At 34.6% G+C, this 22,992-nt stretch overlaps 1 protein-coding gene across 3 annotated transcripts in view; it reads left to right on the top strand.

The window, feature by feature from the left end:
• Positions 1 to 22,992, top strand: part of LOC119837046 — a 135,953-nt gene that overhangs the window by 99,729 nt on the left and 13,232 nt on the right. For all 3 annotated transcript variants that reach the window (XM_038362535.1, XM_038362536.1, XM_038362534.1), the window contains 7 exons: positions 4,037 to 4,468; positions 11,610 to 11,996; positions 17,619 to 17,704; positions 18,127 to 18,301; positions 18,751 to 18,896; positions 19,384 to 19,481; positions 21,177 to 21,355. In XM_038362535.1, coding sequence (XP_038218463.1) covers positions 4,429 to 4,468; positions 11,610 to 11,996; positions 17,619 to 17,704; positions 18,127 to 18,301; positions 18,751 to 18,896; positions 19,384 to 19,481; positions 21,177 to 21,355 — 1,111 coding nt within the window. In that variant the 5' untranslated portion in view covers positions 4,037 to 4,428. The remainder of the gene's footprint in view (positions 1 to 4,036; positions 4,469 to 11,609; positions 11,997 to 17,618; positions 17,705 to 18,126; positions 18,302 to 18,750; positions 18,897 to 19,383; positions 19,482 to 21,176; positions 21,356 to 22,992) is intronic.

The raw sequence follows: 22,992 nt of genomic DNA, 5'->3' as shown, positions 1-22,992 counted from the left end.
CCCTTTCTTATCGTCATAATCCTTTCTAATGCCTAAATCGTTGAGGATAAGCATGCCAAATTTCAGTCCGATCCTTCTAGTTTGATGTTGTTTTATTAAGTACTAGCTGCGCTCCGCGGTTTCAACGACGTAAGTCCGTATCCCGTAGGAATATCGGGATAAAAAGTTGCCTATATATTCCAATTGTCCAGCTGTCGACGTACCAAATTTCATTGCAATCGGTGCAGTAGTTTTTGCGTGAAAGAGCAACAAACACACACATATGCTTACAAACTTTCGCATTTATAATATTAGTAGGATAGTGTAGCATAGATAAAAAAGACTACGCAAGTGCATTTAAAATAATGATGCTTACGAAATAACGTATTCAATAAAGACATTTTTTGTGACGGTTAACTAATAAAGAGCGCCATTAGACAGACTCTACTCGTGTGAAGAGGCCATTATGTCACTCCGGGTGTCTACGTGTTTCAGTCGGGTTTACGTTTAGAAAATTGTTTTTAAAATAAACGGATAACTGTAAAACTTTGTTATACATTAGTTTTACTGTGGTTGAATATTTTTGTAAGTTCTTTGGGTTGTTGTTATTTTATTTTTTTATCTGTGATTTCGTGTATATGTATTACTTACTGCGCCCCGCGGTTTCATCCGCGTAAGTCCGTATCACGTAGGAATATCGGGATAAAAGTTTCCTATATATTATTCCAGTTGTTCAGCTGTCTACGTACCAAATTTCATTGCAATCGGTTCAGTAGTTTTTGCATGAAAGAGCAACAAACACTTACATCCTTACAAACTTTCGCATTTTTAATATTAGTAGGATGCTCTATAAATATTTTATTAATTTGTCGTTTGAGACGAATACGAATACGAATATTCATACGAATTTTAATTGGTTGAAAGGATTTCTATCCATTCATTCCTAAATTTTAATCCTGCATATTGCATTTGGATATTATAAAGCCACGACAAAAAGAATAAAATATAGTACAGACTACCATTTATAACCGAAGAATGACTGTAGAATCTTTGATTTGTTGGTTTTTGCCCCGCCCCTAAGCAGAACGTAATAGCCCAAATGAACAGAAAAATAGAGGAAAGAAAATTTATTATATAACGTGCTGCGCCCCGCGGTTTCGCACGCGTAAGTCCGTATTTGTTTCTCTTTCATGTAAAAACTACTGAACCAATTGCAATGAAATTTGATTCGTAGATAGCTGGACAACTGGAATAACGTATAGGCTACTTTTTATCCCGACATTCCTACGGGATACGGACTTACACGGGTGAAACCGCGGGACGCAGTTAGTAGGCTATAAATGTACCACGGGCGAAGCCAAGGCGAACGGCTTGTTATTAATATAAAGATTATTAATAAATAAACGCCTCACACATCTGCTCACATAGCAAAAGAAAGCGCTCTCGCCACGGCTAATAAAGAATGCTATTAGTAAGGATCTACGTGAAGTGGCCATTAGGTTGTGTAGGTCCATCACTGTCACTACTGTATATTAATGAGGCAGAGGCAGACAAGATTATCTGGAAGAAAAAGTGTGAGAATCCCATAAAATGTAGATTTCTCAATCCCATAAACATCAACTACTACCTATAGGTATGGCTAATAAATCCCTTCTAATATAATAAATGCGAAACCAATGTCTGTCTCTTTTTTGACCTAAATCACAATGCCTATTTGAATGATATTTGATATAAAGATAGTTTGAAACCAGGAAAAAATTGTGCAATAGTAATAAATCTAACAATGAAGTAAATATATATTTAAAAAATATAAAGATTAAAAAATTTATAAAGAAGTGGAATTCGAAGCTTGGCCTTTCGTCATACTGTGGCGGCGCTACCACCCGGTCACCCATGATCCCGCCTCAGCAATCAAATTAAAAACTACATTAAATGCTATCATGAACTAAATATTATGTATAAAGATTCAGCCTTAATGAATATTATTAACACCTACTGAAATTTGCTTAAATTTTATACAAATTAGACATAGGCTTTTACAGACTCTCAACTCGCCTCACGCTTCACACCTCTATACTCAATCCTCAAATTATAATCTTTGGTTTCTCCGTAGTGGTGTTAAATACAAACTTATACTCTAACTAATCTAGACCTTATCTGAAAAACTCAGAGACCCGCATCACAGCTTCCATTCTATTCGTTTTAAGTATCCGAAAGTAATTAGTTGAACTTTTAGCGCTAATGTTTAATTCTAGCGTCTAGATTCTATCGATTTTACTGACCTGAGACTTGGATTGATTGTAAGGATTAGAATCTGGATAACCTTATCATAATTACTTGTCTGCGAATGCCACAGGAGCTATTGGTAATAGGGTTTCTTGCTATTCTGGAAAAAAATCCTCTTTTGCTTTTCCTATTTCTGGTAATAAAAATAAAGTCACAAATATAGTCAGTTGTTTATAATTGAAAGATAAAAATAAGTCGTGGAAGACTTTTCATCGCAATGAATCCGTGTTTTGTTTCTCAGTTTTTCTAGGTTTTGTTCGGGTGGCACTGCAAACTGGTGTCTTCCGTGCTCCCATTTTAATTTGGTCTAATTCTGGCAATTAAAAAATTGGTACAGAAAGGACATAGTAGTGAAGTCCCGTGTCCCCTAGTGGGGTATGGGGCAGATGATGTACATCCGTTTCACTGATCGATTTTCTTTAGGGACAAGTAGGTGATCAGCCTTCCCTGTCCTGCCAGACCGAGACATTTTTTTTTTGTGCGTCCCCACCGGGAATCGAACCCAGAACCCCTCGGTTCTACGCTCACGCGTTAACCACTGTACCAAGGAGGCGGTCACAGAAAGGACATAGGGAAGTTTATATTAAGGAAATCTTAGGGGAACGGCAACATTGGTAGGAAACACCCCGGACTATATATTTTTCCTTTAACCAGGTGGACGAAAAACTAGTTTATTATATACTACAACACACTATGTTATGATATTTTTCCTGATAAACGCGGACAGAGTCGGGACGAGGGTCTAGTTAAATATACAAGTTAACCCCGAACACACACATATTTTATTTAAATGTAAGCACTGCCACAACACGATGTAGGTACACATTAAACATTTGTTTTCATCCTATATAAATAGTGAGTGTTCGGTGATGGACGTTTATCGTCTTATTCCAAAGAATGTATCATTTTGATATTGATTTGAGATGCTTTTAAAATCTACTTGCTAAGTAATGAGAAATAGAACTGTGTAATACTTCAATTAGGTATTAAGGAATGACATAGATACGAGAATACTGTTCAATGCCTATTAATATATGAAAAATTTAAACTTGCTTGTATTGCAGTAGCTACAAGCTAAGTTAAAGCTTATAGGGGGTTAAGGGGAGGAAAGGGGTAAGTGTAATAATCCCTGTTTACACAAATATTTCTCTAGCTTTGAAAGCTAGAATAAAACTGCGTATTTAATTTTGCGAAAGTGTAATTATCTTAAAATGTTTGAATTATATCTCACAAAGGGGCAAACTATAAAGGCAGTGGCTGTGTACTTTAAAAAACCAGCATTCATGTGATATAACTGCAGTTTTCCTGCACAGGGTCGTCGCCCTTTCACAAAGGGGTATAATTTTATATTTCGTTCATTGCGTGTTTTCTTTGGAGGTCGCAGTACATTGCGTAATGAACTTGGATAATTTTTATAAATCATTTTGCTTTTACAAAGGTTCTGTAATGGCTTTTTAATTAAACTCAATGATTGGACGCGATGAGATAACATTTTTTTCAACGATGAAAATTATTATTGTCTTTTCATATTTATTCAGTTACTATACCTACAAATAGATTAATACACAATTTTAAAACAAAATAAAGAACTTGAGAAATAAGGGTTACTGTTATTTAGTCAATTTTTATTTAGAATAAGAATCACAAAAATAAATTCAACACCAAATACAATACACAGAGTAACTAAAGTTATTGATATAGATTCACGTTTGTCAAAAAAAATCACTGTTTTCTTAAATATGCTGACTTACCTTATTTTATTTTGTTACAGATGAATGGAAGGCCGTAACGACATTTATATAAGTGAAGAGTACAGTTCAATAAAAATATTGGAAAAGTACATATACAGTGTTCATAAAGCAAAAGTGATTGAAGTGTAATTCAGAATAAAGCACTTAAAGTGTACCGCTAGTGCCAGGCGTTAGGTTAAAGTGCGGTCAAAGTGAATAACAGTGCGCTTAAAGTGGAATTTTCCAAAGTAATTTACGATTACTAAGTGCGCTTAAAGTGAAATACAGTGCGTTTAAAGTGGAATTATTGGAAGTAATCAAAATATCGCTGATAGGACACAATAAGCAGTATTGGTGGTGACACAAGTTAATGTATTGATGGTGTGGTCGGTGGGACGGATGCGGGCTTACGGCCCCCCCGGCCGGCAGGTCAATGACATCGCCGGCGTATTATGTGCTGTTTTTAGCACTTGGTGAGTTGAAATTTATCGTTATAATAAAAAAAAAAAATATTGTGGAATTATTAGTAGAGGAATAATTCCAGAAGTCATAAATGCGAAAATTTGTAAGGATGTGTGTGCGTTTGTTGCTCTATCACGCAAAGACTACTGAGCCGATTGAAATGAAATTTGGTATGTAGACAGCTGGACAACTAGAATAACATATAGGCAACTTTTTATCCCGATATTCCTTCAAATTTATTTGCAATCGGTTCAGTAGTTTTCAGTTCAAAGCGTGAAATAGTAACAAACTCACACACATCCTTACAAACTTTCGCATTTATGATATTAGTAGGATATCAATGCTACAAAACTAAAATTAAAAAAAAAAACGGTTATTTCAATGATGCCAACAGACGTTACAATTTGATTCCTTCGTTTATTGATGTTAATTGATAATTGTTATTGCGTAAAAAATGGTAGCAAAAGCTTATATGTAATAATATAACACTTGAACTAATGTGTAGTTGATTGTATGTTATTGTTCGCAAATGGAAATGGAATTTGAAAGCGTGAAAATGCATTGTATAACATGCTGCTTAGAATTAAATGGAGAAGTTGCATAAGGGATGCAATATCTACATTATCTCAGTCGTTCAAAAACGACGTTCTATATTCAAATGTTTTTATTGGTTCCATTATTCGATAACTTCATGAGTTCTCAACAGATTGGCGTGATTATTTTTGTGTTTGATAAGTAATTTTTGACGTTTGGATACATTTAAATTTAGCGTAGTATCTCGCCTCGACTGTTGTCGATGCCTGATACCAATCGTTGCAGGATGGACGCATTGAATTAAATTCCAACCAACTTCTAATATAGAGACCTGTTAACTTAATGTACCTCTATGTTTCTCAAGACCTTACATGTCCATAATTCGTTACAGTAAAAGAATAATGATATGTATCATATCATTATTCTTTTCGTCTCTCCGTGACCACGCTCGCTGTAGTGTTCGAAACGTCGGTTTAATAATATAATGAATAAATCGCGTTTCAAATCCGTTAAAAAGTTTTCAATTTCTAAATTATATAAGTTTTTATTATCTAAATGATATAATTAATCAAATCCCTACTTATATTGTTTATGCGCAACTAACTACGTCTTTATGTCTGTCTCTCCTTCACGTCTAAACCACTGAATCGATTTTAATCAAATTTTGTACAGAGATAGTTTAAGATCCGAGCATAGACATAGGATAATTTGTATTCCAGAAATCCCACGGGAACAAGAACTATGCGGAGATAACCGGGACTCTCTATTTTGCCTTTGACTTAGCGAACAAAGCCGCGGGCGGAAAGCAAATGTGAAATAATATAAAGCACAGGATGATACACTCCTCCATCTTTAATCACCGTCTTAAATCCTACATCAAATTCAGACTTCATTCAGATTAAACCCAATTTAGTGCGTTCGAAAATTAGTTTCCACATAACCAGATAACTTAATATTTGATCGCTCATCTCCAGCAAAAGTTGAAACACTTTAATTTCCTTTCTGCTCAAATACTGCAGATGAGATCTAGACCTAGTCTAGTCCAGGCCATCTATTTAGGAAGCCAATCGGGCATGCTGTTTGTGGCCTGGATGCAATTTCCAGACGAGTCTTTGAACTAGCTTTTTATTATTTTCGTCTTGCTGCGAAGATATTGCTACAGATTGCTTTGTGATATTTTTTCATGAGTTGCTATTTGACGCTTCAATTCTAGTTTCGTTTGACCGTAAATCGGTTTTCTATATTATACTGTACTAGTTGCGCCCCGCGGTTTCACTCGCGTAAGTCCGTATCCCGTAAGAATATCGGGATAAAAGTTGCCTATATGTTACTCCAGTTGTCCAGCTGTCTACGTACCAAATTTCATTGTAATCGGTTGAGTAGTTTTTGCGTGAAAGGCCAGCAAACACACACACATCCTAACAAACTTTCGCATTTATAATATTAGTAAGATATCTGAAAATAGTGTCAAATGTGTGTATGAAGCAATATCATTGTAATAATTGATTGTAAATTATATGGATTGAAGAAGGAAAATTAAATATAAGTGTGTGTAAAGCATACAACTACGCAAACCTTCAACTTTTGATTTTACTTGTTTAATTAAAAAAAAAAAAACATATAAAATCTTTGTATTCTATTTTTTTATGTCATAAGCGGGCACCTGAGCTGGTGGTTCGCTTGATGGTAAGCGATCACCACCGCCCATGAACATTCGCAGAGGTAGTGCCTCTGCAAACTCGTTGCCCGCTTTTTTTTAAATTTACGGCGGAAATAAAGCAATGGACTAGGAAGATCGAGGAAAAGGACATAAACGGATAATCATCTACATGTCGCTCAAGAAAATCGATCAGAGAAACAGATGACATTTGCCCCATACCCACTAGGAGACACGGGTCTTATTTACAGTACCTTAGGTCTGCCAAAATTACACAACGAACTTTCCCGAGCAAATATATTCAAAGGATAAAACAAAACACGGCTCTAGCGGGTATGTGCTGGGACCCTATTAATTCTGCAGGAGGTCGATTTTAATAAAACGCCTTGGCTTCCGGCCAAGAAGGCAGCTGCAGTATATTAATAAAAATTCAGCCATAATAAAGACTAGCTTAGTGCCGCTGTTTGTCAAACAGATGCCACTAATCTTTGAGGGTTGGGAAAAGGTATCTAATTATTTTTCCATTTCCTTGCGGGCTGAAACCAATGACATAAACAAACCGCATGTAAACTCACGGCTGCTTGCTATGTAAATAGTTTCAGAATGTTTTCAGAAAGTGTGGTGCTCAGTTTAATTGCAGTTTTCTAATTGTGAAAGAATATTAGTATGTGGTAGTCGAGCACGCTTCGGCACGTATTGGGCCAGCTCGCACCGGGGAAGTACCACACCCCCACAGAAGACCGGCATGAAATAGCATTCTGCTGTTTCGTTCGGTGAGTGGGGGAGCCGGAAGCCCATATCCTTTTCCTTCCCTTCTCAATCCTTTCCTTTATTCCTCTCGCCAATCCTTTCTTAATCCCTTCCCAAAAAGTCGTCAATCCATTTGTAGAGGAGTAAGGTCTGCAATTACCTTATGCCTCTACAAATGTTCATGGGCAATGGTAGCGCTTACCATCAGGCGACCCACCAGCTCCATTGCCGACTGTGACATAAAAAAAAAAGTAATATTTGAAATCGGCCCGGCCGTTCACGCGCGATGGCGTGACCAAGGGAAATAGGGATTCATTTTTATATATATAGATGTGACTTCATAATTTTGTTTTCAACAACAACCACATTCTTATATTATTACTTATATTAGCCTTATATAATATTTAAGCGACTATATTTACCTACCGAGTCTATAATTCGTGAAATAACTGCTCCTTCTGACCAAGGTATGCGAAAATCTGTATGAATTCACGTGTAATTTTCGCAGTGCAATATTTCTGATGCGAGCGAAGCCTTTCTTTGCCACGCGAGGTAAAAAGCCGACAACTGCTAGTGATGTGTGATTTTATGTCAATATTATTTTTATACTGAATATAATATGTCTAGTCGTCTTCATAATGTAGTAAAAACTGCTATTCTTAGTAATGATAGTTTCGAATACTAATCTATACTAATATTATAAAGAGGAAAACTTTGTTTGTTTGGTTGTAATGAATAGGCTCAAAAAATACTGGACCGATTTTAAAAATTCTTTCACCATTCGAAAGCTACATTATCCACGAGTAACATAGGCTATATTTTATTTTGGAAAAAAATAGGGTTCCGTAAAATATTTTCGGTTAACTGAAAAAAATCAACCAATGAAGTTACTTATTTTGCGTACGCTGCCTAAACTACAAAAGATAGAACCATAAAATGTTAGAATTAATTGTAGATCTTATAAATATCTACAAAAAAGTCCGCGACACACTATACCTATCTATGTCGAGTGAGGCACAACAACCAAATTTTTATTTAAAAATCTTGAATTTTTTTTGGACTACATTTCAACGCGTTTATTTTACTCATGCTATTAATCTTTATCAAAATAAATTTCATCAATAAGTACAGTTTATGTTGATAATATTTGGTCTTTGAATGATTAAAATTGGACGTTTCGTTTTGAAGTTGAGGTGAAATTAAAATATTACGTTTTCCTGCACGGCCCGTTGCGAAGTGGGCGTCGATAAACTGCTTTCGCGTGAAAGAGTATCTTACAAACATCCATATATTCATCCATACCTAAAAACTTTCACGTTTATAATCTTAGCAGGATCTGGCTGTAGACGTACCACGGGCGAAGCCGGGGCGGACCGCTAGTTCGAAATAAAAGTATTAATATTAACTACTTGAAATATACGGAATCATCAATCAATCAATCATTTGTATTGAGATTATTGTTGTATAGCATAAAAATAGTATAATTCAGGAAATAAAACTTGTACAATATATTGATAAGTTTTATGTAAAACTGAATCGGATGTAATTTACAAATATTTTTCTTCTAAAAGTTTACACAGTCACTTTGGTCTAGTACTATAATACTTAACATTTTTGGCGGCAAACCAACAAAAAGTTCCAATATCGTTTATCAACAGATATTGGAACTTTTTGTTGGTTTTTTCGGCCTTTTAATTCAAACGTGGCACATCAAAGGCTCAGCACATCACTATTGAAAAGGCAAGTGTAACGCGCCCCTTGGGGCGAAGCCCGAGGCCTCGCTAATTTATTCAACAGTGTCTTTACTCGTGCTCCGCGTTTGTAATTTGTGTGAAAATGTTTTAGTTTAGTCGTCCATTTTTTATAATCTTTCGAGATCGTTCCTGTGATTTTTGTGGATATAATTAATATTATAAAAGTACTACCTGAAGAAGATTTCATCTACTAACCTAACCTTATGCTAAATAAAAACTTCAATGAATGCTTCTTATTACATAAGAAAGTTGTCTACATTGTGAAACATTAGAGAGCAACTATTAATTCTTAAAATAATAAATTTATCGAAAATCGCTTTCTCAAGAACACGCAGAATAAAATATTAATATTTTTTTAACAAGAAAAATAATAAAAATTCCATCAAATTGAAAACCATCTCATTTTTGAGTACGTCGATTAAAAAGGGTTGAAATAAAACATAAAAAAAATTATCTTATCAACTACAACAATTGCTTAATTAGAGACAACATTATAGTAGGGGAGCCCAAGATGCTAAATGTGTATTTACTCGAGCGTTTCAGAAACCTATTGGAATTCGCAGATTATGCGATAGCAAGAAAAAAAGTCCTAAAGTGTTTTCAATTTTAGCGATGGGAAAAGGTTTTTGATTTTTTTTTTTTAATTATAAAAGAAAAACGGGGCTGTGGAAATACTCAAGCACGTTAGATTTTGATATTTTGAATGCTCTGGCATATCACTGAATTAAAATATAACTTATTCTTACGATTTATGTGGTAATTTCGTGGCTACGAATAAAAGGTAAAATATAAAAGAAATATGACTCGAGCGCGTCAGATAAAGATATTACGGGTTATTTACAACATAAAAAATCCAAATTTCGCTAATCTGACAATTTGAGCGTAACCTTAGAGAATTATCGATATTTTTTAATTTCCTGCGGCTTCTGTGAGCGCACCCACCAATATGAACTGCTCATACTTTCTGGAGGTACTTAGTAATAGGTAAGGTATCTTCCCTTATAATAATCTGACGCGCTCGAGTACATCCCAAAATCCCCTCTTGGGCTCCCCTACTATTACAAAAGTTGCAATAAGTGTCACCCGTTCCATAATTAAATGATACATGAAATTACGCACACAGTTTGACATGGAATGTGATTTAATGTGAGAATTCGCTGACCGAATATGCACAGGGGCAACAAACAATTAGACTCAGCACATTCGAGAAATCCCTTCCAACAGATTTCTTTCGAGCTTCACTCGCATCCGTGGTCATAATTTATCATCTCATTCGCTACTCACGAGGGTTTTATTATACGAAAATGTCAAGTAATGTCAGTTTTTTGGTAACAAATGATGCAATGCTGTTGACTGGATCTGTTGGAGCCATTACAAGGCTGGCTCATCTGAAAGGTTTATGGGCTCATTAGATGCGCCCCGCGGTTTCACCCGCGTAAGTCTGTATCCCGTAGGAATATCGGGATAAAAATACTTATTTATGTTATTCCAGTGGCCCAGCTATCTACGTACCAAATTTTATTGCAATTCTTCAAAAACACACATCCTTACAAACTTTCGCATTTATAATATTAGTAGGATTGAACATAACCTCGCATGATTTTTAATATGTATGTGTATATACCTGTTTTTCAAATAAGTCTTTATAAAAGTTAAAATTAAAAGGTTGTTTATTGCTTCAATATAACATATAATTTAAATTATATATGATTGAGAAGAGATATGATAGAGAGAGATCTCATGGAGAAGCAAAAGGCGGCGTCTCAGCTATTGTTATTATAGGAAATGATTTGACCTGCGACAGCTATAGTTCGAGAATTCCTTCAATAGTATATTTTGAACTGGAATTGACATCTATCTATATACATTTTAGGCATACGTTAGTATAACATTTTGTAATGCTAGAAAGAAGTTTAGTCCTGGCAGCATAGCAATTTCTAAAGCATTGAACCATTGTAAAGATTAAACCACGAGGTGAATTCCTATACCTACGTTTTGCCTAACTTATATTCAAATCTTTAAATATCCATGTTTTAATCAAAACGACGACATTAGTTGCCATGGTAACAATGGTTGTCATGGTAACCGAATATTTATTAATATGGCTATACCAAAGCCGTGGAATCAGCTAATTTAACGAAACAATACTACTTTTGGAAAGCAATTAAATTAAAATCAATCAAATCAAACTCCGCTCTTCAGGAATTCGCTATATGAAATAATATTAATATATATAAATGACGTATCACTTTGTTTGTCCGCGATGAATTCAAAAACTACTCAACTGGTTTTAATCAAATTTGCACACCACGTGCTCCAGCTTAAAAGATAAGTATAGTTAGTAAGTTATAGTTTCTATTATTTAAATTACGATAAATGACCGTTGCGGGGCGTAATGCAACTAGTATCATACTAAAATTAAGGTTTCTAAAGTAAACACACTTTATTTTGTTCCAGCATGTTCCTGCATTCATGGCACGTCGAACGCAGCTGATTATGACATTCTTGACAACAGATTAAACATAACAATGAAAATGCAACATAGGACCAATGTAAATAATACTTTAATTAATTCTAAATACGATGAAATTTATACAGAGAATGTTTTAGAGCACAATTTAAATATACATAAGCGTAACATAGAGAGGTTTAAGAGAGAGAAGAACAGTGGTTTCGATATATATGTGCCAAAGAGGAGGGTGAAGCGCGAGGATGAACCAGACCCGCGGTGTGAATCGTTTATGTTCAGTAACAAAGACCAGAAGTATATATCGCACCCGTACGGCGGAGACAACAAAAACAACTATTATTATAGTAATTTGAATTGTGTCACTGTTATAAGTGGTAAGTTGTTTTTTTTTTTTTGTTTTTTGGTATTCCGTAACTTTCTTCATTCGAACCGCTAGGGACTGGAACTTGCTTCCTCAGTCTGTGTTCCCCGACGAGTGCAATATGGAGGTCAATATAGTATTTTCTTGTATTTGATTTTACGCGAGTATTATACGTTGAGAAATTAAAAACTTTTCAACGGATTTTAAACGCAATTTATTCATTATATTATTAACCCGATTTGAGCACTTTACAGCGAGCGTGGTCACGGGGAGACTGAGTAGTGCAGTTTAAAATCCGTTAAAAAGTTTTTAATTTCTAAATATGGAGGTCTTCAAGAGTCAGCGGGTACCTTCTAGGGGCGCGCGTTCCATCTTAGACAACATCTCAGCTTACCATCACGCGAGATCGTGGTCAAGCGCTGCCCTAACATCGAATAAACAAAAAAAATTGCGGGTACTCATAGCTAGTTTCGTAACTTCTGAACGTGTTCTGTTAAGTTCATCTGTCAGCAAAAGCAAAAATAATGTATGACAATATACATTGAAGCGAAAATAGGCAATTTTTAACCTTAGCAGTGGTGAAACTGGCTCCTAGTTTATACGTAACAATGTGAAATAGTTTTATCTTTAAATAGTAATGTAAAATAATGACGCATAAAAAATAATTGTATAATGAAAATTTTCAATGTGATAGTGGAGTACGCTTAGGCACGCATTGGGCTCGCTCGCAGGGGAAGGTACCACACCCCCTCAGATCACTGGGAAAGAGTACCATGAGTTTTGTTTGGTGAGTAGGGGAGCAGAGGCCTTTATCCATTACCCTAGCGTTCCCTGTCCTAACCATGTCCAAATATAAACAAAGATACGTAATTTTCACGTTTATTATTTCCTGGTAGGTATCATAGTGTGTTTTCTATTTATTGTACGTCTCTTAGTGTATTATTTGTGATTTAACAAAAATATGAACAATCACAGTTTATTATTACGATATGAGTATTTATTACGTCATCTACGAACGTTTGCAGTCGACAAAGGGACTAAAGAAAAGGGTAATTTTATACCTACAGGCTAATATTAAAACTCCCTTTTTTCGCATCGCCGCAATAAGTTAAAAACATGTTTACTACTCAGCAAGCTTGGCTGTATGTGGACGTTTATTTGTTCTTAAAATAATTAACACGAGTCATGATTAAATTTGTGGTTGCTTAGAGCAATAGCGAATCATTTTGTGAAGTAATATTTAGGGTTGCCAAAAACGAAAATAAAGTGAAACAAAATAATAAAGGAATTAATAATAAATTGATTTAAAACGAAAGCAATAACAATTGGAGAACGGAGCATAATTTTAGAATAATCCAATCTAACACAAACATTTTCGGTTGATTTGAAATATATGCTAAGTTCAACTGTTATTAAAGACTATAGATTTTCTATATGTTAATTCTAAAGGCATAACGGATAGTTTTGTAACCATGCCATAAATTGAAATCTACAGCATAAACTAGTATCTTCACAGATTAATTAATATTACGTATTTCAATGTTTTGTCTATTTCATCCGGTTCCAAGTTTGCAGTTGGCAACCCTAATGAATTCAAGATACATATATACGTAAATTTCACTTGAGGCTGCAGCGTAGAACTGAGATACTCTATGGTTGTTATAGTTAGGTAAGATAGAAATGTTTCTCTCGCTACTCTGAATAAAGTGTGAAGGTTATAGCCGAGTTTTGATGCAGTAATCGAATTGAGGTGATTATTTTTTTACTCAACAAAACTGAGCTAATATAAATAATCAAAAGTGTTAGAATAATTTCAATCATTCGAATTACAAATAGTGTAACTTAAACGGCTTTCCTTTCAATAATAGATTGATTTTATTATACGTAATGTTTCAAATACAATGTTGGTAATTGGTCATAATCATTAGCCCGTATTTGTTATCTCTTAAGGGACACAGGTCTCCTATAAATGTTCAGACGCTGGCCAATAGCGGATTGACAATGTCGTCTTACTGTTGTTTCGCGGACATGTCGGTTTCCTCACGACGTTTTACTGCACTGTTTCGAGCAATGGTTATGTGGATAAGGTGCTGATAAACTTAAAAATCAATTTACGTGTTGCAATCTTGTCTGATTTCGAACCCTCGACTCTTAAATTGAAGTCCGAGATCCTAACCACTGAGTCATCACTGCTCATTTTATATTTTACTAGCGGTCTACCCGGCTTCGTCGGTGGTACATATGTATATAGCCTATAACCTTCCTCAATAAATGGGCAATCTAACACTGAAACAATTTTTTCAAATCGGACCAGTAGTTTCCGAGATTAGCCGTTCAAACAAACTCTTCAGCTTTATATTATTAGTATAGATTTAAGTGAAAATTACAGGATTGTTGTATCGCAAAATGATTTATTGCTTATGGAAAAGCTCAAGAATGGCTCAACCAATTGGACTGTTTTCTTGAGGCACATTTTATGCTAAACGAAATAAGTGAAAACAGCACTTCCTCTCCAAACCGCTCTATTTCAAGCCGTCAAACATATCTGGACGTAAAAAAATACGTGTTTTACTTAGATGACAATAAGAGCTAGTAAACATTTGAAAGATCTGAAAAAAAGTCTACCCGGGCTGTGCTGGAGCGAGGAGATAGTAATAGGGTAGCTTTATGAAACGCAAGCGAATTATAAAAATATTAAATTATATAAATATAAGATTGAACCAACAATCCTGACTCATCATCCCTGACACCTCTGCACCTTTTGGATCACCAGCAATAAATAAAACTTTAATTATTGTTTCCCAAGTAAAAAGAACCGTTCCAAGATTTAATGAGACTGTCCTTAACAATACGAAGTCGACAAGTGTTTTTAATTAAAAAGTATTAGCTTAAAAAAGATAAACTCCACTTTCTTTTGAACTTTCTCTAACTGTTCGCCTTGCAATTAATTAGACTAGGACAGATCTCTGAGTTAGATCTTACTAGCTGCGCTCCGCGGTTTCACCCGAATAAATCCGTATCCCGTAGGAATATCGTGATAAAAAGTTGCCTATATTTTATTCCAGTTGTCCAGCTGTCAACGTACCATATTTAATTGCAATCGGCTCAGTATTTTTTGCGTAAAAGAGCAACAAAACACACACACATCTTTACAAACTTTCCCATTTATAATATTAGTAGGATAGTAGAATATTTGAATGCAATTCATTTGTAACTCTGTGGAACTTTCGTTTAGCTTCGTTTCTATTATAAAATATGGACTATTCCTTGTAGCATTTACTAATTTATTGCTAGATTATTGCGGCATCTAACTTATCATTATAACGTGACGTATAGAAAGTGTTTGGACTTTAAATTTAAATGAGGCAAAATATATTATAGTAATCAACACATAGTACTATCACACTAATATCATAAATGTAAAAAAGGCAATAGTATGCCACATGACAGATCACAATAGAACTTGATATAATGTAATATCTTCCTTATAACCTGTGAATCACAATAAATCCTTTTGAATTTGAATTTGTCCGTCAATCACGGTGAGACTACTGAACGGATTTTAATGAAATTTGGTATACAGACAGAGTATAATTGACTTGGGTGAAGGAATACTTTTTATCCCGATTAAATGCTCTCTTGGGATAAAACAGGAATCTTGATAGCCGGGCGGAGCCGGGACGAGCGTATAGTAGTTAGAGAATCGTACAATATATCGAATGTGCAGTCGTATGTAGATACTTCAATCTAGCAGAAAATACAGCAGATTATATGCTCTTAATGAACATTTGTAGCCCGATTAATTCCCTATAATAAGCTCTTATATGCGGTATGTTATTATTATTCTATATAAACTCCCCAGCTTCGCCCGTCGTATATATTATATAACCCATAAGCACTCAGGAATGACGTTTATATATACAAGTATTGCTGTCAAGATTTATAATCTGTGAGATTTTTTCATGAAGTTCTGTTCTATCTTTGGAAAGGGCACATTATCGAAGATGCAATTTATTTATTTCTCATTAATTTATTTAATAAATAAATATTCATAATTGATGTATAGACACATATATAGCATCCGCATCCAAGTCGGATAATTTATGTCGCCTCCAATTTGATATTTCAACCATTATAAAATAATAAAGCCCATAACGTCGCTACATTATTGATATTCGGCAATAAATCACTGCACAACTTGAAAAGGACTAAGGAAACATCTCAGGAAGTTTCGTGCATCTATCATTATTGTATTATTTATGAAACATCCAAAACCGATACATCATTTGCTACTGCGTCTCGGCAGAATAACTTGACTGTGGTAATCGATTGGCCCTGTTTAAAGTTTACTCTCTGTTACAATTAGGGCTGTCACTAATTTATATTTTAGCCCATGTGAAGATGGAGTTCTGATTTTGATTTGTATTTTTTAAACCAAAATGTAGTCCTACTGTTCAAAATTATGCAGTAAGACTATGTGCCCTACTATAAATAACTTTATTAAACAGGTCAACGATTAACGAATTCATAATTTTTTCGCGCCTCTTTCACGTAGGCCATAGAGATTAAAAATCGATTATATGCATATTTTGATCTAAACGTATATATATTTTTAGCGAGTCAATTCAGAGCAACAAAGAACTTAATTCTGGCATGCATAAATCTCATAAGCAACGTTCGCGAATGTTCTAGATGATGACATGCATTAATGGAACTCGATGAAGTTTGATAGAAATATCGTAGCCCCCGTCTGCACTTGGACGATATCAATTACGTAGTACAAACCAAATTAATGACAGCATAGCTTGTGTCAATGTATGGAAATCCTATCCAATTACGCGAAGTTGTTCAGTTGATTGGTAATGTGTGATATTTCGTACAAAAATGGGTTATAGTTCAGATACTTATACTATTGTATATAGGGATAACAAATCAGATACGAGTATGAGAGTAATACTCGCAAAAAACTCGCAGAAATATAATTATATTATATACAACATAAAACTGTCAAAACCTTTTAAGTACTTTAAGATTTAGACTTACTACTTCTACACTACTACTTATATATAATATTACTTAATATTATTAGTAGTGTGGAAGTAAGTAACAAGTTTTTCAAAATTGACAACCCTAATATTACCAAACAGAGTCAATATTAACACGGCTCTACGAACACTATTTTATGTACATTCAACGTTGTAATTATATAATTGTTTACATCACAATGTAAACCAAATGGCATTCTATATTAAGCGTTATTATCTGGTTACATTTTGATGATTTCCTTAATTCAAATATGTTATTAATCTGTTTTTATCTTATAATTTAACAAGTAGTGCTTGGGGGAGCCGGCGGCCCATATGTTTTTCCTTACCCTTCCTAGTTCCTTTATCCCTCTCGTCAATTATTTCTTAATTCCTTTCCAATTAGAGGCATTAGGTCTGCAATCGTTCTTACGCCTCTCCAAATGTTCATGGCCGGTGGTAGCGCTTACCATCAGGTGACCAGTTCCATTGTCGACGATGACATATAAAAGAAAACAAAAAAATTAGTTAACACTTAATTCTCACGGTATAAATAGCCAAAACTCTCGCACATATATAAAACATTATTTTAAAACCCGTTTCTTTTTCAGCCGACGAGGGTAAAGTGGTGGAATTAACATTTGTTGATATGTTTCACATCGAATACCATCCGGAGTGTAGCTATGATTTTTTAGAAGTGAGTATAAACACATACCAATATTTCTAGTAAACAATTTATATGTTTTACTGCTATATCCAGGTATTTTTGGTCAGTATTATCACTAATTTAATGATTGTTTCTTTTAAAAGGACTACGATCAATCTATAAGTTTGTTAATAACTTGTTAATCTTCAAAGAAGGAGGAGTTTATCCATGCCATTGTTTTTTTTATGTTTGTTACCTCGTTACTTTGATTGGATGAATCGACTTTTTGTGATTCTTATTTTGTTTTAAGCCATGTGCTACCGTTTAAATTTTCGTTCTAACTATTTGAAGGCGCTTTATTTTGTTGTTTAAAAATTATTACGTAGTTTCAACTACTAGTAGTGTTATGTTGTCTGTAGTTTGAACGTATGTTTGTTATATAGAAACTAGACGTTATGTATGAATGCTTCCAGATTCGCGATGGCTTGAAGGGCTACGCCAAGCTCATAGACAAGGTGTGCGGAGAGGCTTTCCCAAGGCAAATTCGCACCACTGGTCCAAACGCCTGGTTGAAATTCCACTCCGATGACACCATAGAGTATGAAGGCTTCAGGATAAGCATTAACTTCATAGAGTTAAGTACTAGTGGTGAGTGGATATTTTATCATGTATTTTGTTTTTATTATTGTTTAATCATGTTGACAGTACGCCAATTTGGTTGGAGTTTTACAATTATTTGTATATTTTACTAATGAGGTTGTGATGTGTTGTTTGTGTGTGTGAGTGTGTTACATAGTTAGTGTGAGATTACATTTGTAAGATCATTAATAGCTAAACTGCTTTCAAACAATGTGATTTAAGACTATTTCGTTAATAGTTATTACAGAAAAATAATAATAATTATATCATTTCAATTCAAGTGTCGTTATAAAGAAAATAAATATCAAATTCGTTTCGAGCTACAGCATGAATACATAAAACTTCTTTTGTCATATAATAATACTTTACCATATAACATATGTATTGTTGTTTTCATTTAAAAAAAAGGTTTTATTTAATGTTTATAAAAAAAAAATCTAAAATGTTTTTTTTTTTAGTCAGCATACCAAACTCGTGTTACAAGGACCTCTCAGGGATGCACGGCATCATAGACACGTCTAAGATAGATCAGGATTGTTTGACCCGTAGTGCTAACCAGAATCTGGATGTGTTGTGGACAATAAACACGCCCGCGAATACAAAGGTAGAGTTAAGATCAAATTTTTTTTGGTAGAGCAAACCACAGGTAAAACTAAGGTAGAGTTTTCATATTTCCTCACAACTTTCAACTGGATGAACCGATTTTGATGATTCTCTTTTTATTTGAAAGTGTCTTCCCAGTAGTCCGATTTAAATTTATTCTAGTTCTAACGCGCTGAACATTGTCTAGTTTTCCTACACTAATATTATAAAGAGGAAGAATTTGTATTTTTGTTTGTTTGTTTGTAATGGATAATTCAAAATCTACTCGACCAATTTTAAAAATTCTTTCACCATTTGAAGGCTGCAACTTTGCTAAGTGACAAAGGCTATATATGTACCACGGGAGAAGCCGGGGCGAACTGCTAGTATTGAATAATTATAATGTTATTATAATATAATTATAATGTTATAATTATAATTGTAATGTTATTATATAGAATCTCTACCAATAGCGATATATGGAGCCTAAACATGTTATACTCTTACAGATCTACCTAAACTTCACTCACTACTCGCTCGTCAAGCCAAATGAATGCGAGGACAACGTGGTCGAGGTGTTTGGTTACACGCTGGAGTATGAAGCGAGGTATTTTTGACACGCTTTTATTAGCTTCAACTATGTATATGTATGGATGTATGTTTGCATATTTGTGTGTAATCACCAGAGTCCCGTATTCTGTTCCTTACCCTTCCTAGTCCTTTTCTTTATATTTCTCATCAGTCCTTTCTTAATCCTTTTCGAATTTGAAGTCGACAATTCATTTGTAGAGGCGTGAGGTCTGCAATCGACCTGATGAATCTACAAGTGTTCATGGGCGCTGGTAGCCAGCTCCATTGCCAACAATAACAAAAAAACACTTGTTTTTTTTAATATATTTAAAATAGTATAAACTATATAATCGATGTGTATAAATGCGAGAAGTCAATCGCTCACTCATCACGAAATCTGAGAAAGCTGCTGAGAATATCAGGGAGAAATTTGGTAGGAAGTTAGTTTGTAGTTAGTAGACGTCGTGCTAAGAACGGATGTTGCTATAGCGCTGACGGCTACATTGAAGGCACGTAGGGCTGTCGCAAATTTAAATTTAACTTCAACTTTTATGTTACAATCTGGATATTAAAGAACAGAACAAGATAAGAACAGGAACAGTTAGGTAGGCTTCAATAGCCGAGGGGGTCGCGGACGAATTCTAACAAGCACCCGTGGCTCCTTCACTTATGCGGCTCCACGGAACACAGTGGGTTTTAGTCGGTAGGAGTCCGACATAACCCACGATCTCTTCTCCGGGAGCCGTGGGTATCTATGAAAGATTAAACTATAAAAAAAAAGGTAGACGTCAATTCAGAAGAGATTTTGCAATGGGCCTGTATTAAAGATGTCTAGGGCTGTCGGAAGTTTGTATGTAAGTCCCACATTCATTGTTACAATCTTGAAATTAAATAAGTTTATAGTCATTCGCTCAGTGGTGAGAACCTCGGACTTCAAAGTCGATAAGTCGGGGTTCGAGACCGGGCGAGCGTGCAGGAAATAAATTGATTTTTCAATTTATCTGCGCATGTAGAATAACATCACCACTGCTCACGGTGAAGGAAAACATCGTGAGGAAACCGGCATGTCCGAGAATCAAAAGTTCGACGGCATGTGACATCTGCCAACCCGCACTTAGCCAGCGTGGTGGATTATGGCCTGAACCCTCATGGGAGGCCTGTGTCCCAGCAGTGGGAACATATATGGGCTGATGATGATGATGATGATAGTCATTCGATGTCCGCTTTATTATTGCTACCTAGCGGACGTCTACTAACTAGAAACTAACCAATCCAATCTACCAAATTTTCTACCAAATTACTCCTTAATATGTTAAGCGGTTTTTGATGATTTCTGGATGAGTGAGTGGCCTTTCTCTTTTATAACGTGATGGCTGAGATATGACGTTCGTTACACATTCGTTCACGCAAAACCTAGGTTCTAAATGATTTATATTTCTCATAGAAAATAACGAAACTTAATTAATAGATAATAAGATAATTTGAACTAGGGTTGCAATATTTTGTACGTTTATTGTTATGTAATATTATGTGCAAAGTATTGCTTAGCGAAGATGTTTCAGGAAATTTTATTGTCTGAAACATCATCTTTCATTCATCATTGTCTATTGAATAGCTAGAGTACCTTAAAGAAAATGAAAAGATGCATATTCTAATAATTTTATATGCTGTTTTGATTTGATGATAATTTGTTGAGTAATATTTTCAAATAATATGCGTAATTTTTCTTCAGGTTAGCCCATTACTGTGGTTCAGTGGCCAACGCAATAACCACCAAGGATGACACAAATAAAGGCAAAGAGGACAAAGGGAATGTGATGTATGTCCGTTTGTACACTTCAAAGGCTGGCAGGGGATCCTTCTTCAATGCGACTTTCACTGCGTTCAGGAGTCTGGACCCTAACAGAGATGGTGAGAGTTCAATTTCGTTTGGCATTATCTATCATAGCGAAATCTTAAGAGTATGTACCTTCTATACAATTGGTCGTCGTATCGTAAATAATAATCTAGAATGTTCCCTCAGCGTGATACTAACAAGTATGTTTGTTTTCGTATGAAAATGCATAAAAGATTTTCGAAAAAAATTTAAATGACCCATTTAAAGATACATCAGTCAACCCGTTTATTTGGAGACAGGTACACGGGAATTTGATATTAGAAGACATATATTATTTGATCCGTGTGACCGCCTCCTTGGTGCAGCGATTAACGCCTGGGCGTAAAACCAAGGGATGGGTTCGAGCCCCGGCGGGGACAAAAAAAAAAACGTCTCGGTCTGGTTGGACGCAGAAGGCTGATCACCTACGTGTCTATAAAGAAAATCGATCAGTGGAACAGTTGTATATCATCTGCCCCATACCCCACTAGGGGAGACAGAACTTCACTTTTTTATTAATTGAACTCAAAATTTATATAAAATTTATTGCAATATTAACGAGTTAACTTAGTAAAGGAGTTATTATAATAAAACAGTATTTAATTATATAAGATGGGAAATGAACGTGATTTATTCTTAATTATTTAATTGGAACATTCATGTTCGGGAAGCGTTCTCTCGTTAAATGTTTCGATGATTTGATTATAACAGTTTTTTAATTAATTTATCGAAATGCTTACACATTTTTACCCCGATTTTGTAGATACGCTTGTTCGATATAAAATAATAGCAATTATTTTTAATCATAATTTTTATGTATTCATTTTGATGATGAATGAATTCTAACTTATTTGTCATTTATAGATATTACCTTAATTATACTTGTTTGTTTTTGTTGAATATTGTGTTGTGTTCATCTCTAATTGTTGTGCATATAATGTGTATTACTAAACTTTTTTTTTGTATTGGGAGAAAATGTTTATGCAACAACAGCTGATGAACCTAAATAAATAAATGATACAGTTTTTGGAAATGTTGCTTTTGGGATTTTGTGTAATACATAGGTACAATGTGATGTACATACGCCTAAAAGTTTTCTAATCAATTCGTTCTTATGGTGCTAGACTAAATATTTAGTATGATAGTGATGTACGATTAGAGCTTCGATCAATAATGACAACTAGAGAAACTATTTATAGATAAATAAAAGACTGGATTAAAGTTTGCGTTTAAGATATATTTCTTAATTGTCAATGAGAATAATAATCAAAGGAAATTCATCGCAGGTTTACATTGCTAGCATTTGAAGATGCTTATTTCCCTTTCAAGGGAAAACTGTGTCCCTTTTTCAGATATGATAGATTAAAAAAGTAGCAATCTTAATGATATTTAGTTTATTGTTGAACACGCCAGCCGCACTTATATGTTTGTAAATAATAATAATAGAAGTCAAACTCTTTACACTCATAAAAAATCAGTGAAAATTTATTAATTTCATGAGTTTTCTGGTTAAATAAATACCTAAAGATTATATAATTTCCCTACGTACACTCTATTTAAGAACTAGCCAGACAGTTCAGTCGACACTATAACTAAATTATCTACCTAGTCTTGCCATAAATATTGTAATAAAGAAAAAAGAAAATTGTTAACTGCAAATAACATTTATTAC

This window comes from Zerene cesonia, chromosome 26 (assembly GCF_012273895.1).
Source record: "Zerene cesonia ecotype Mississippi chromosome 26, Zerene_cesonia_1.1, whole genome shotgun sequence".
Lineage (NCBI taxonomy): Eukaryota > Metazoa > Arthropoda > Insecta > Lepidoptera > Pieridae > Zerene > Zerene cesonia.
The sequence above is the reverse complement of the archived record's forward strand: the minus strand, read 5'-3'. Positions and strand labels throughout refer to the sequence as shown.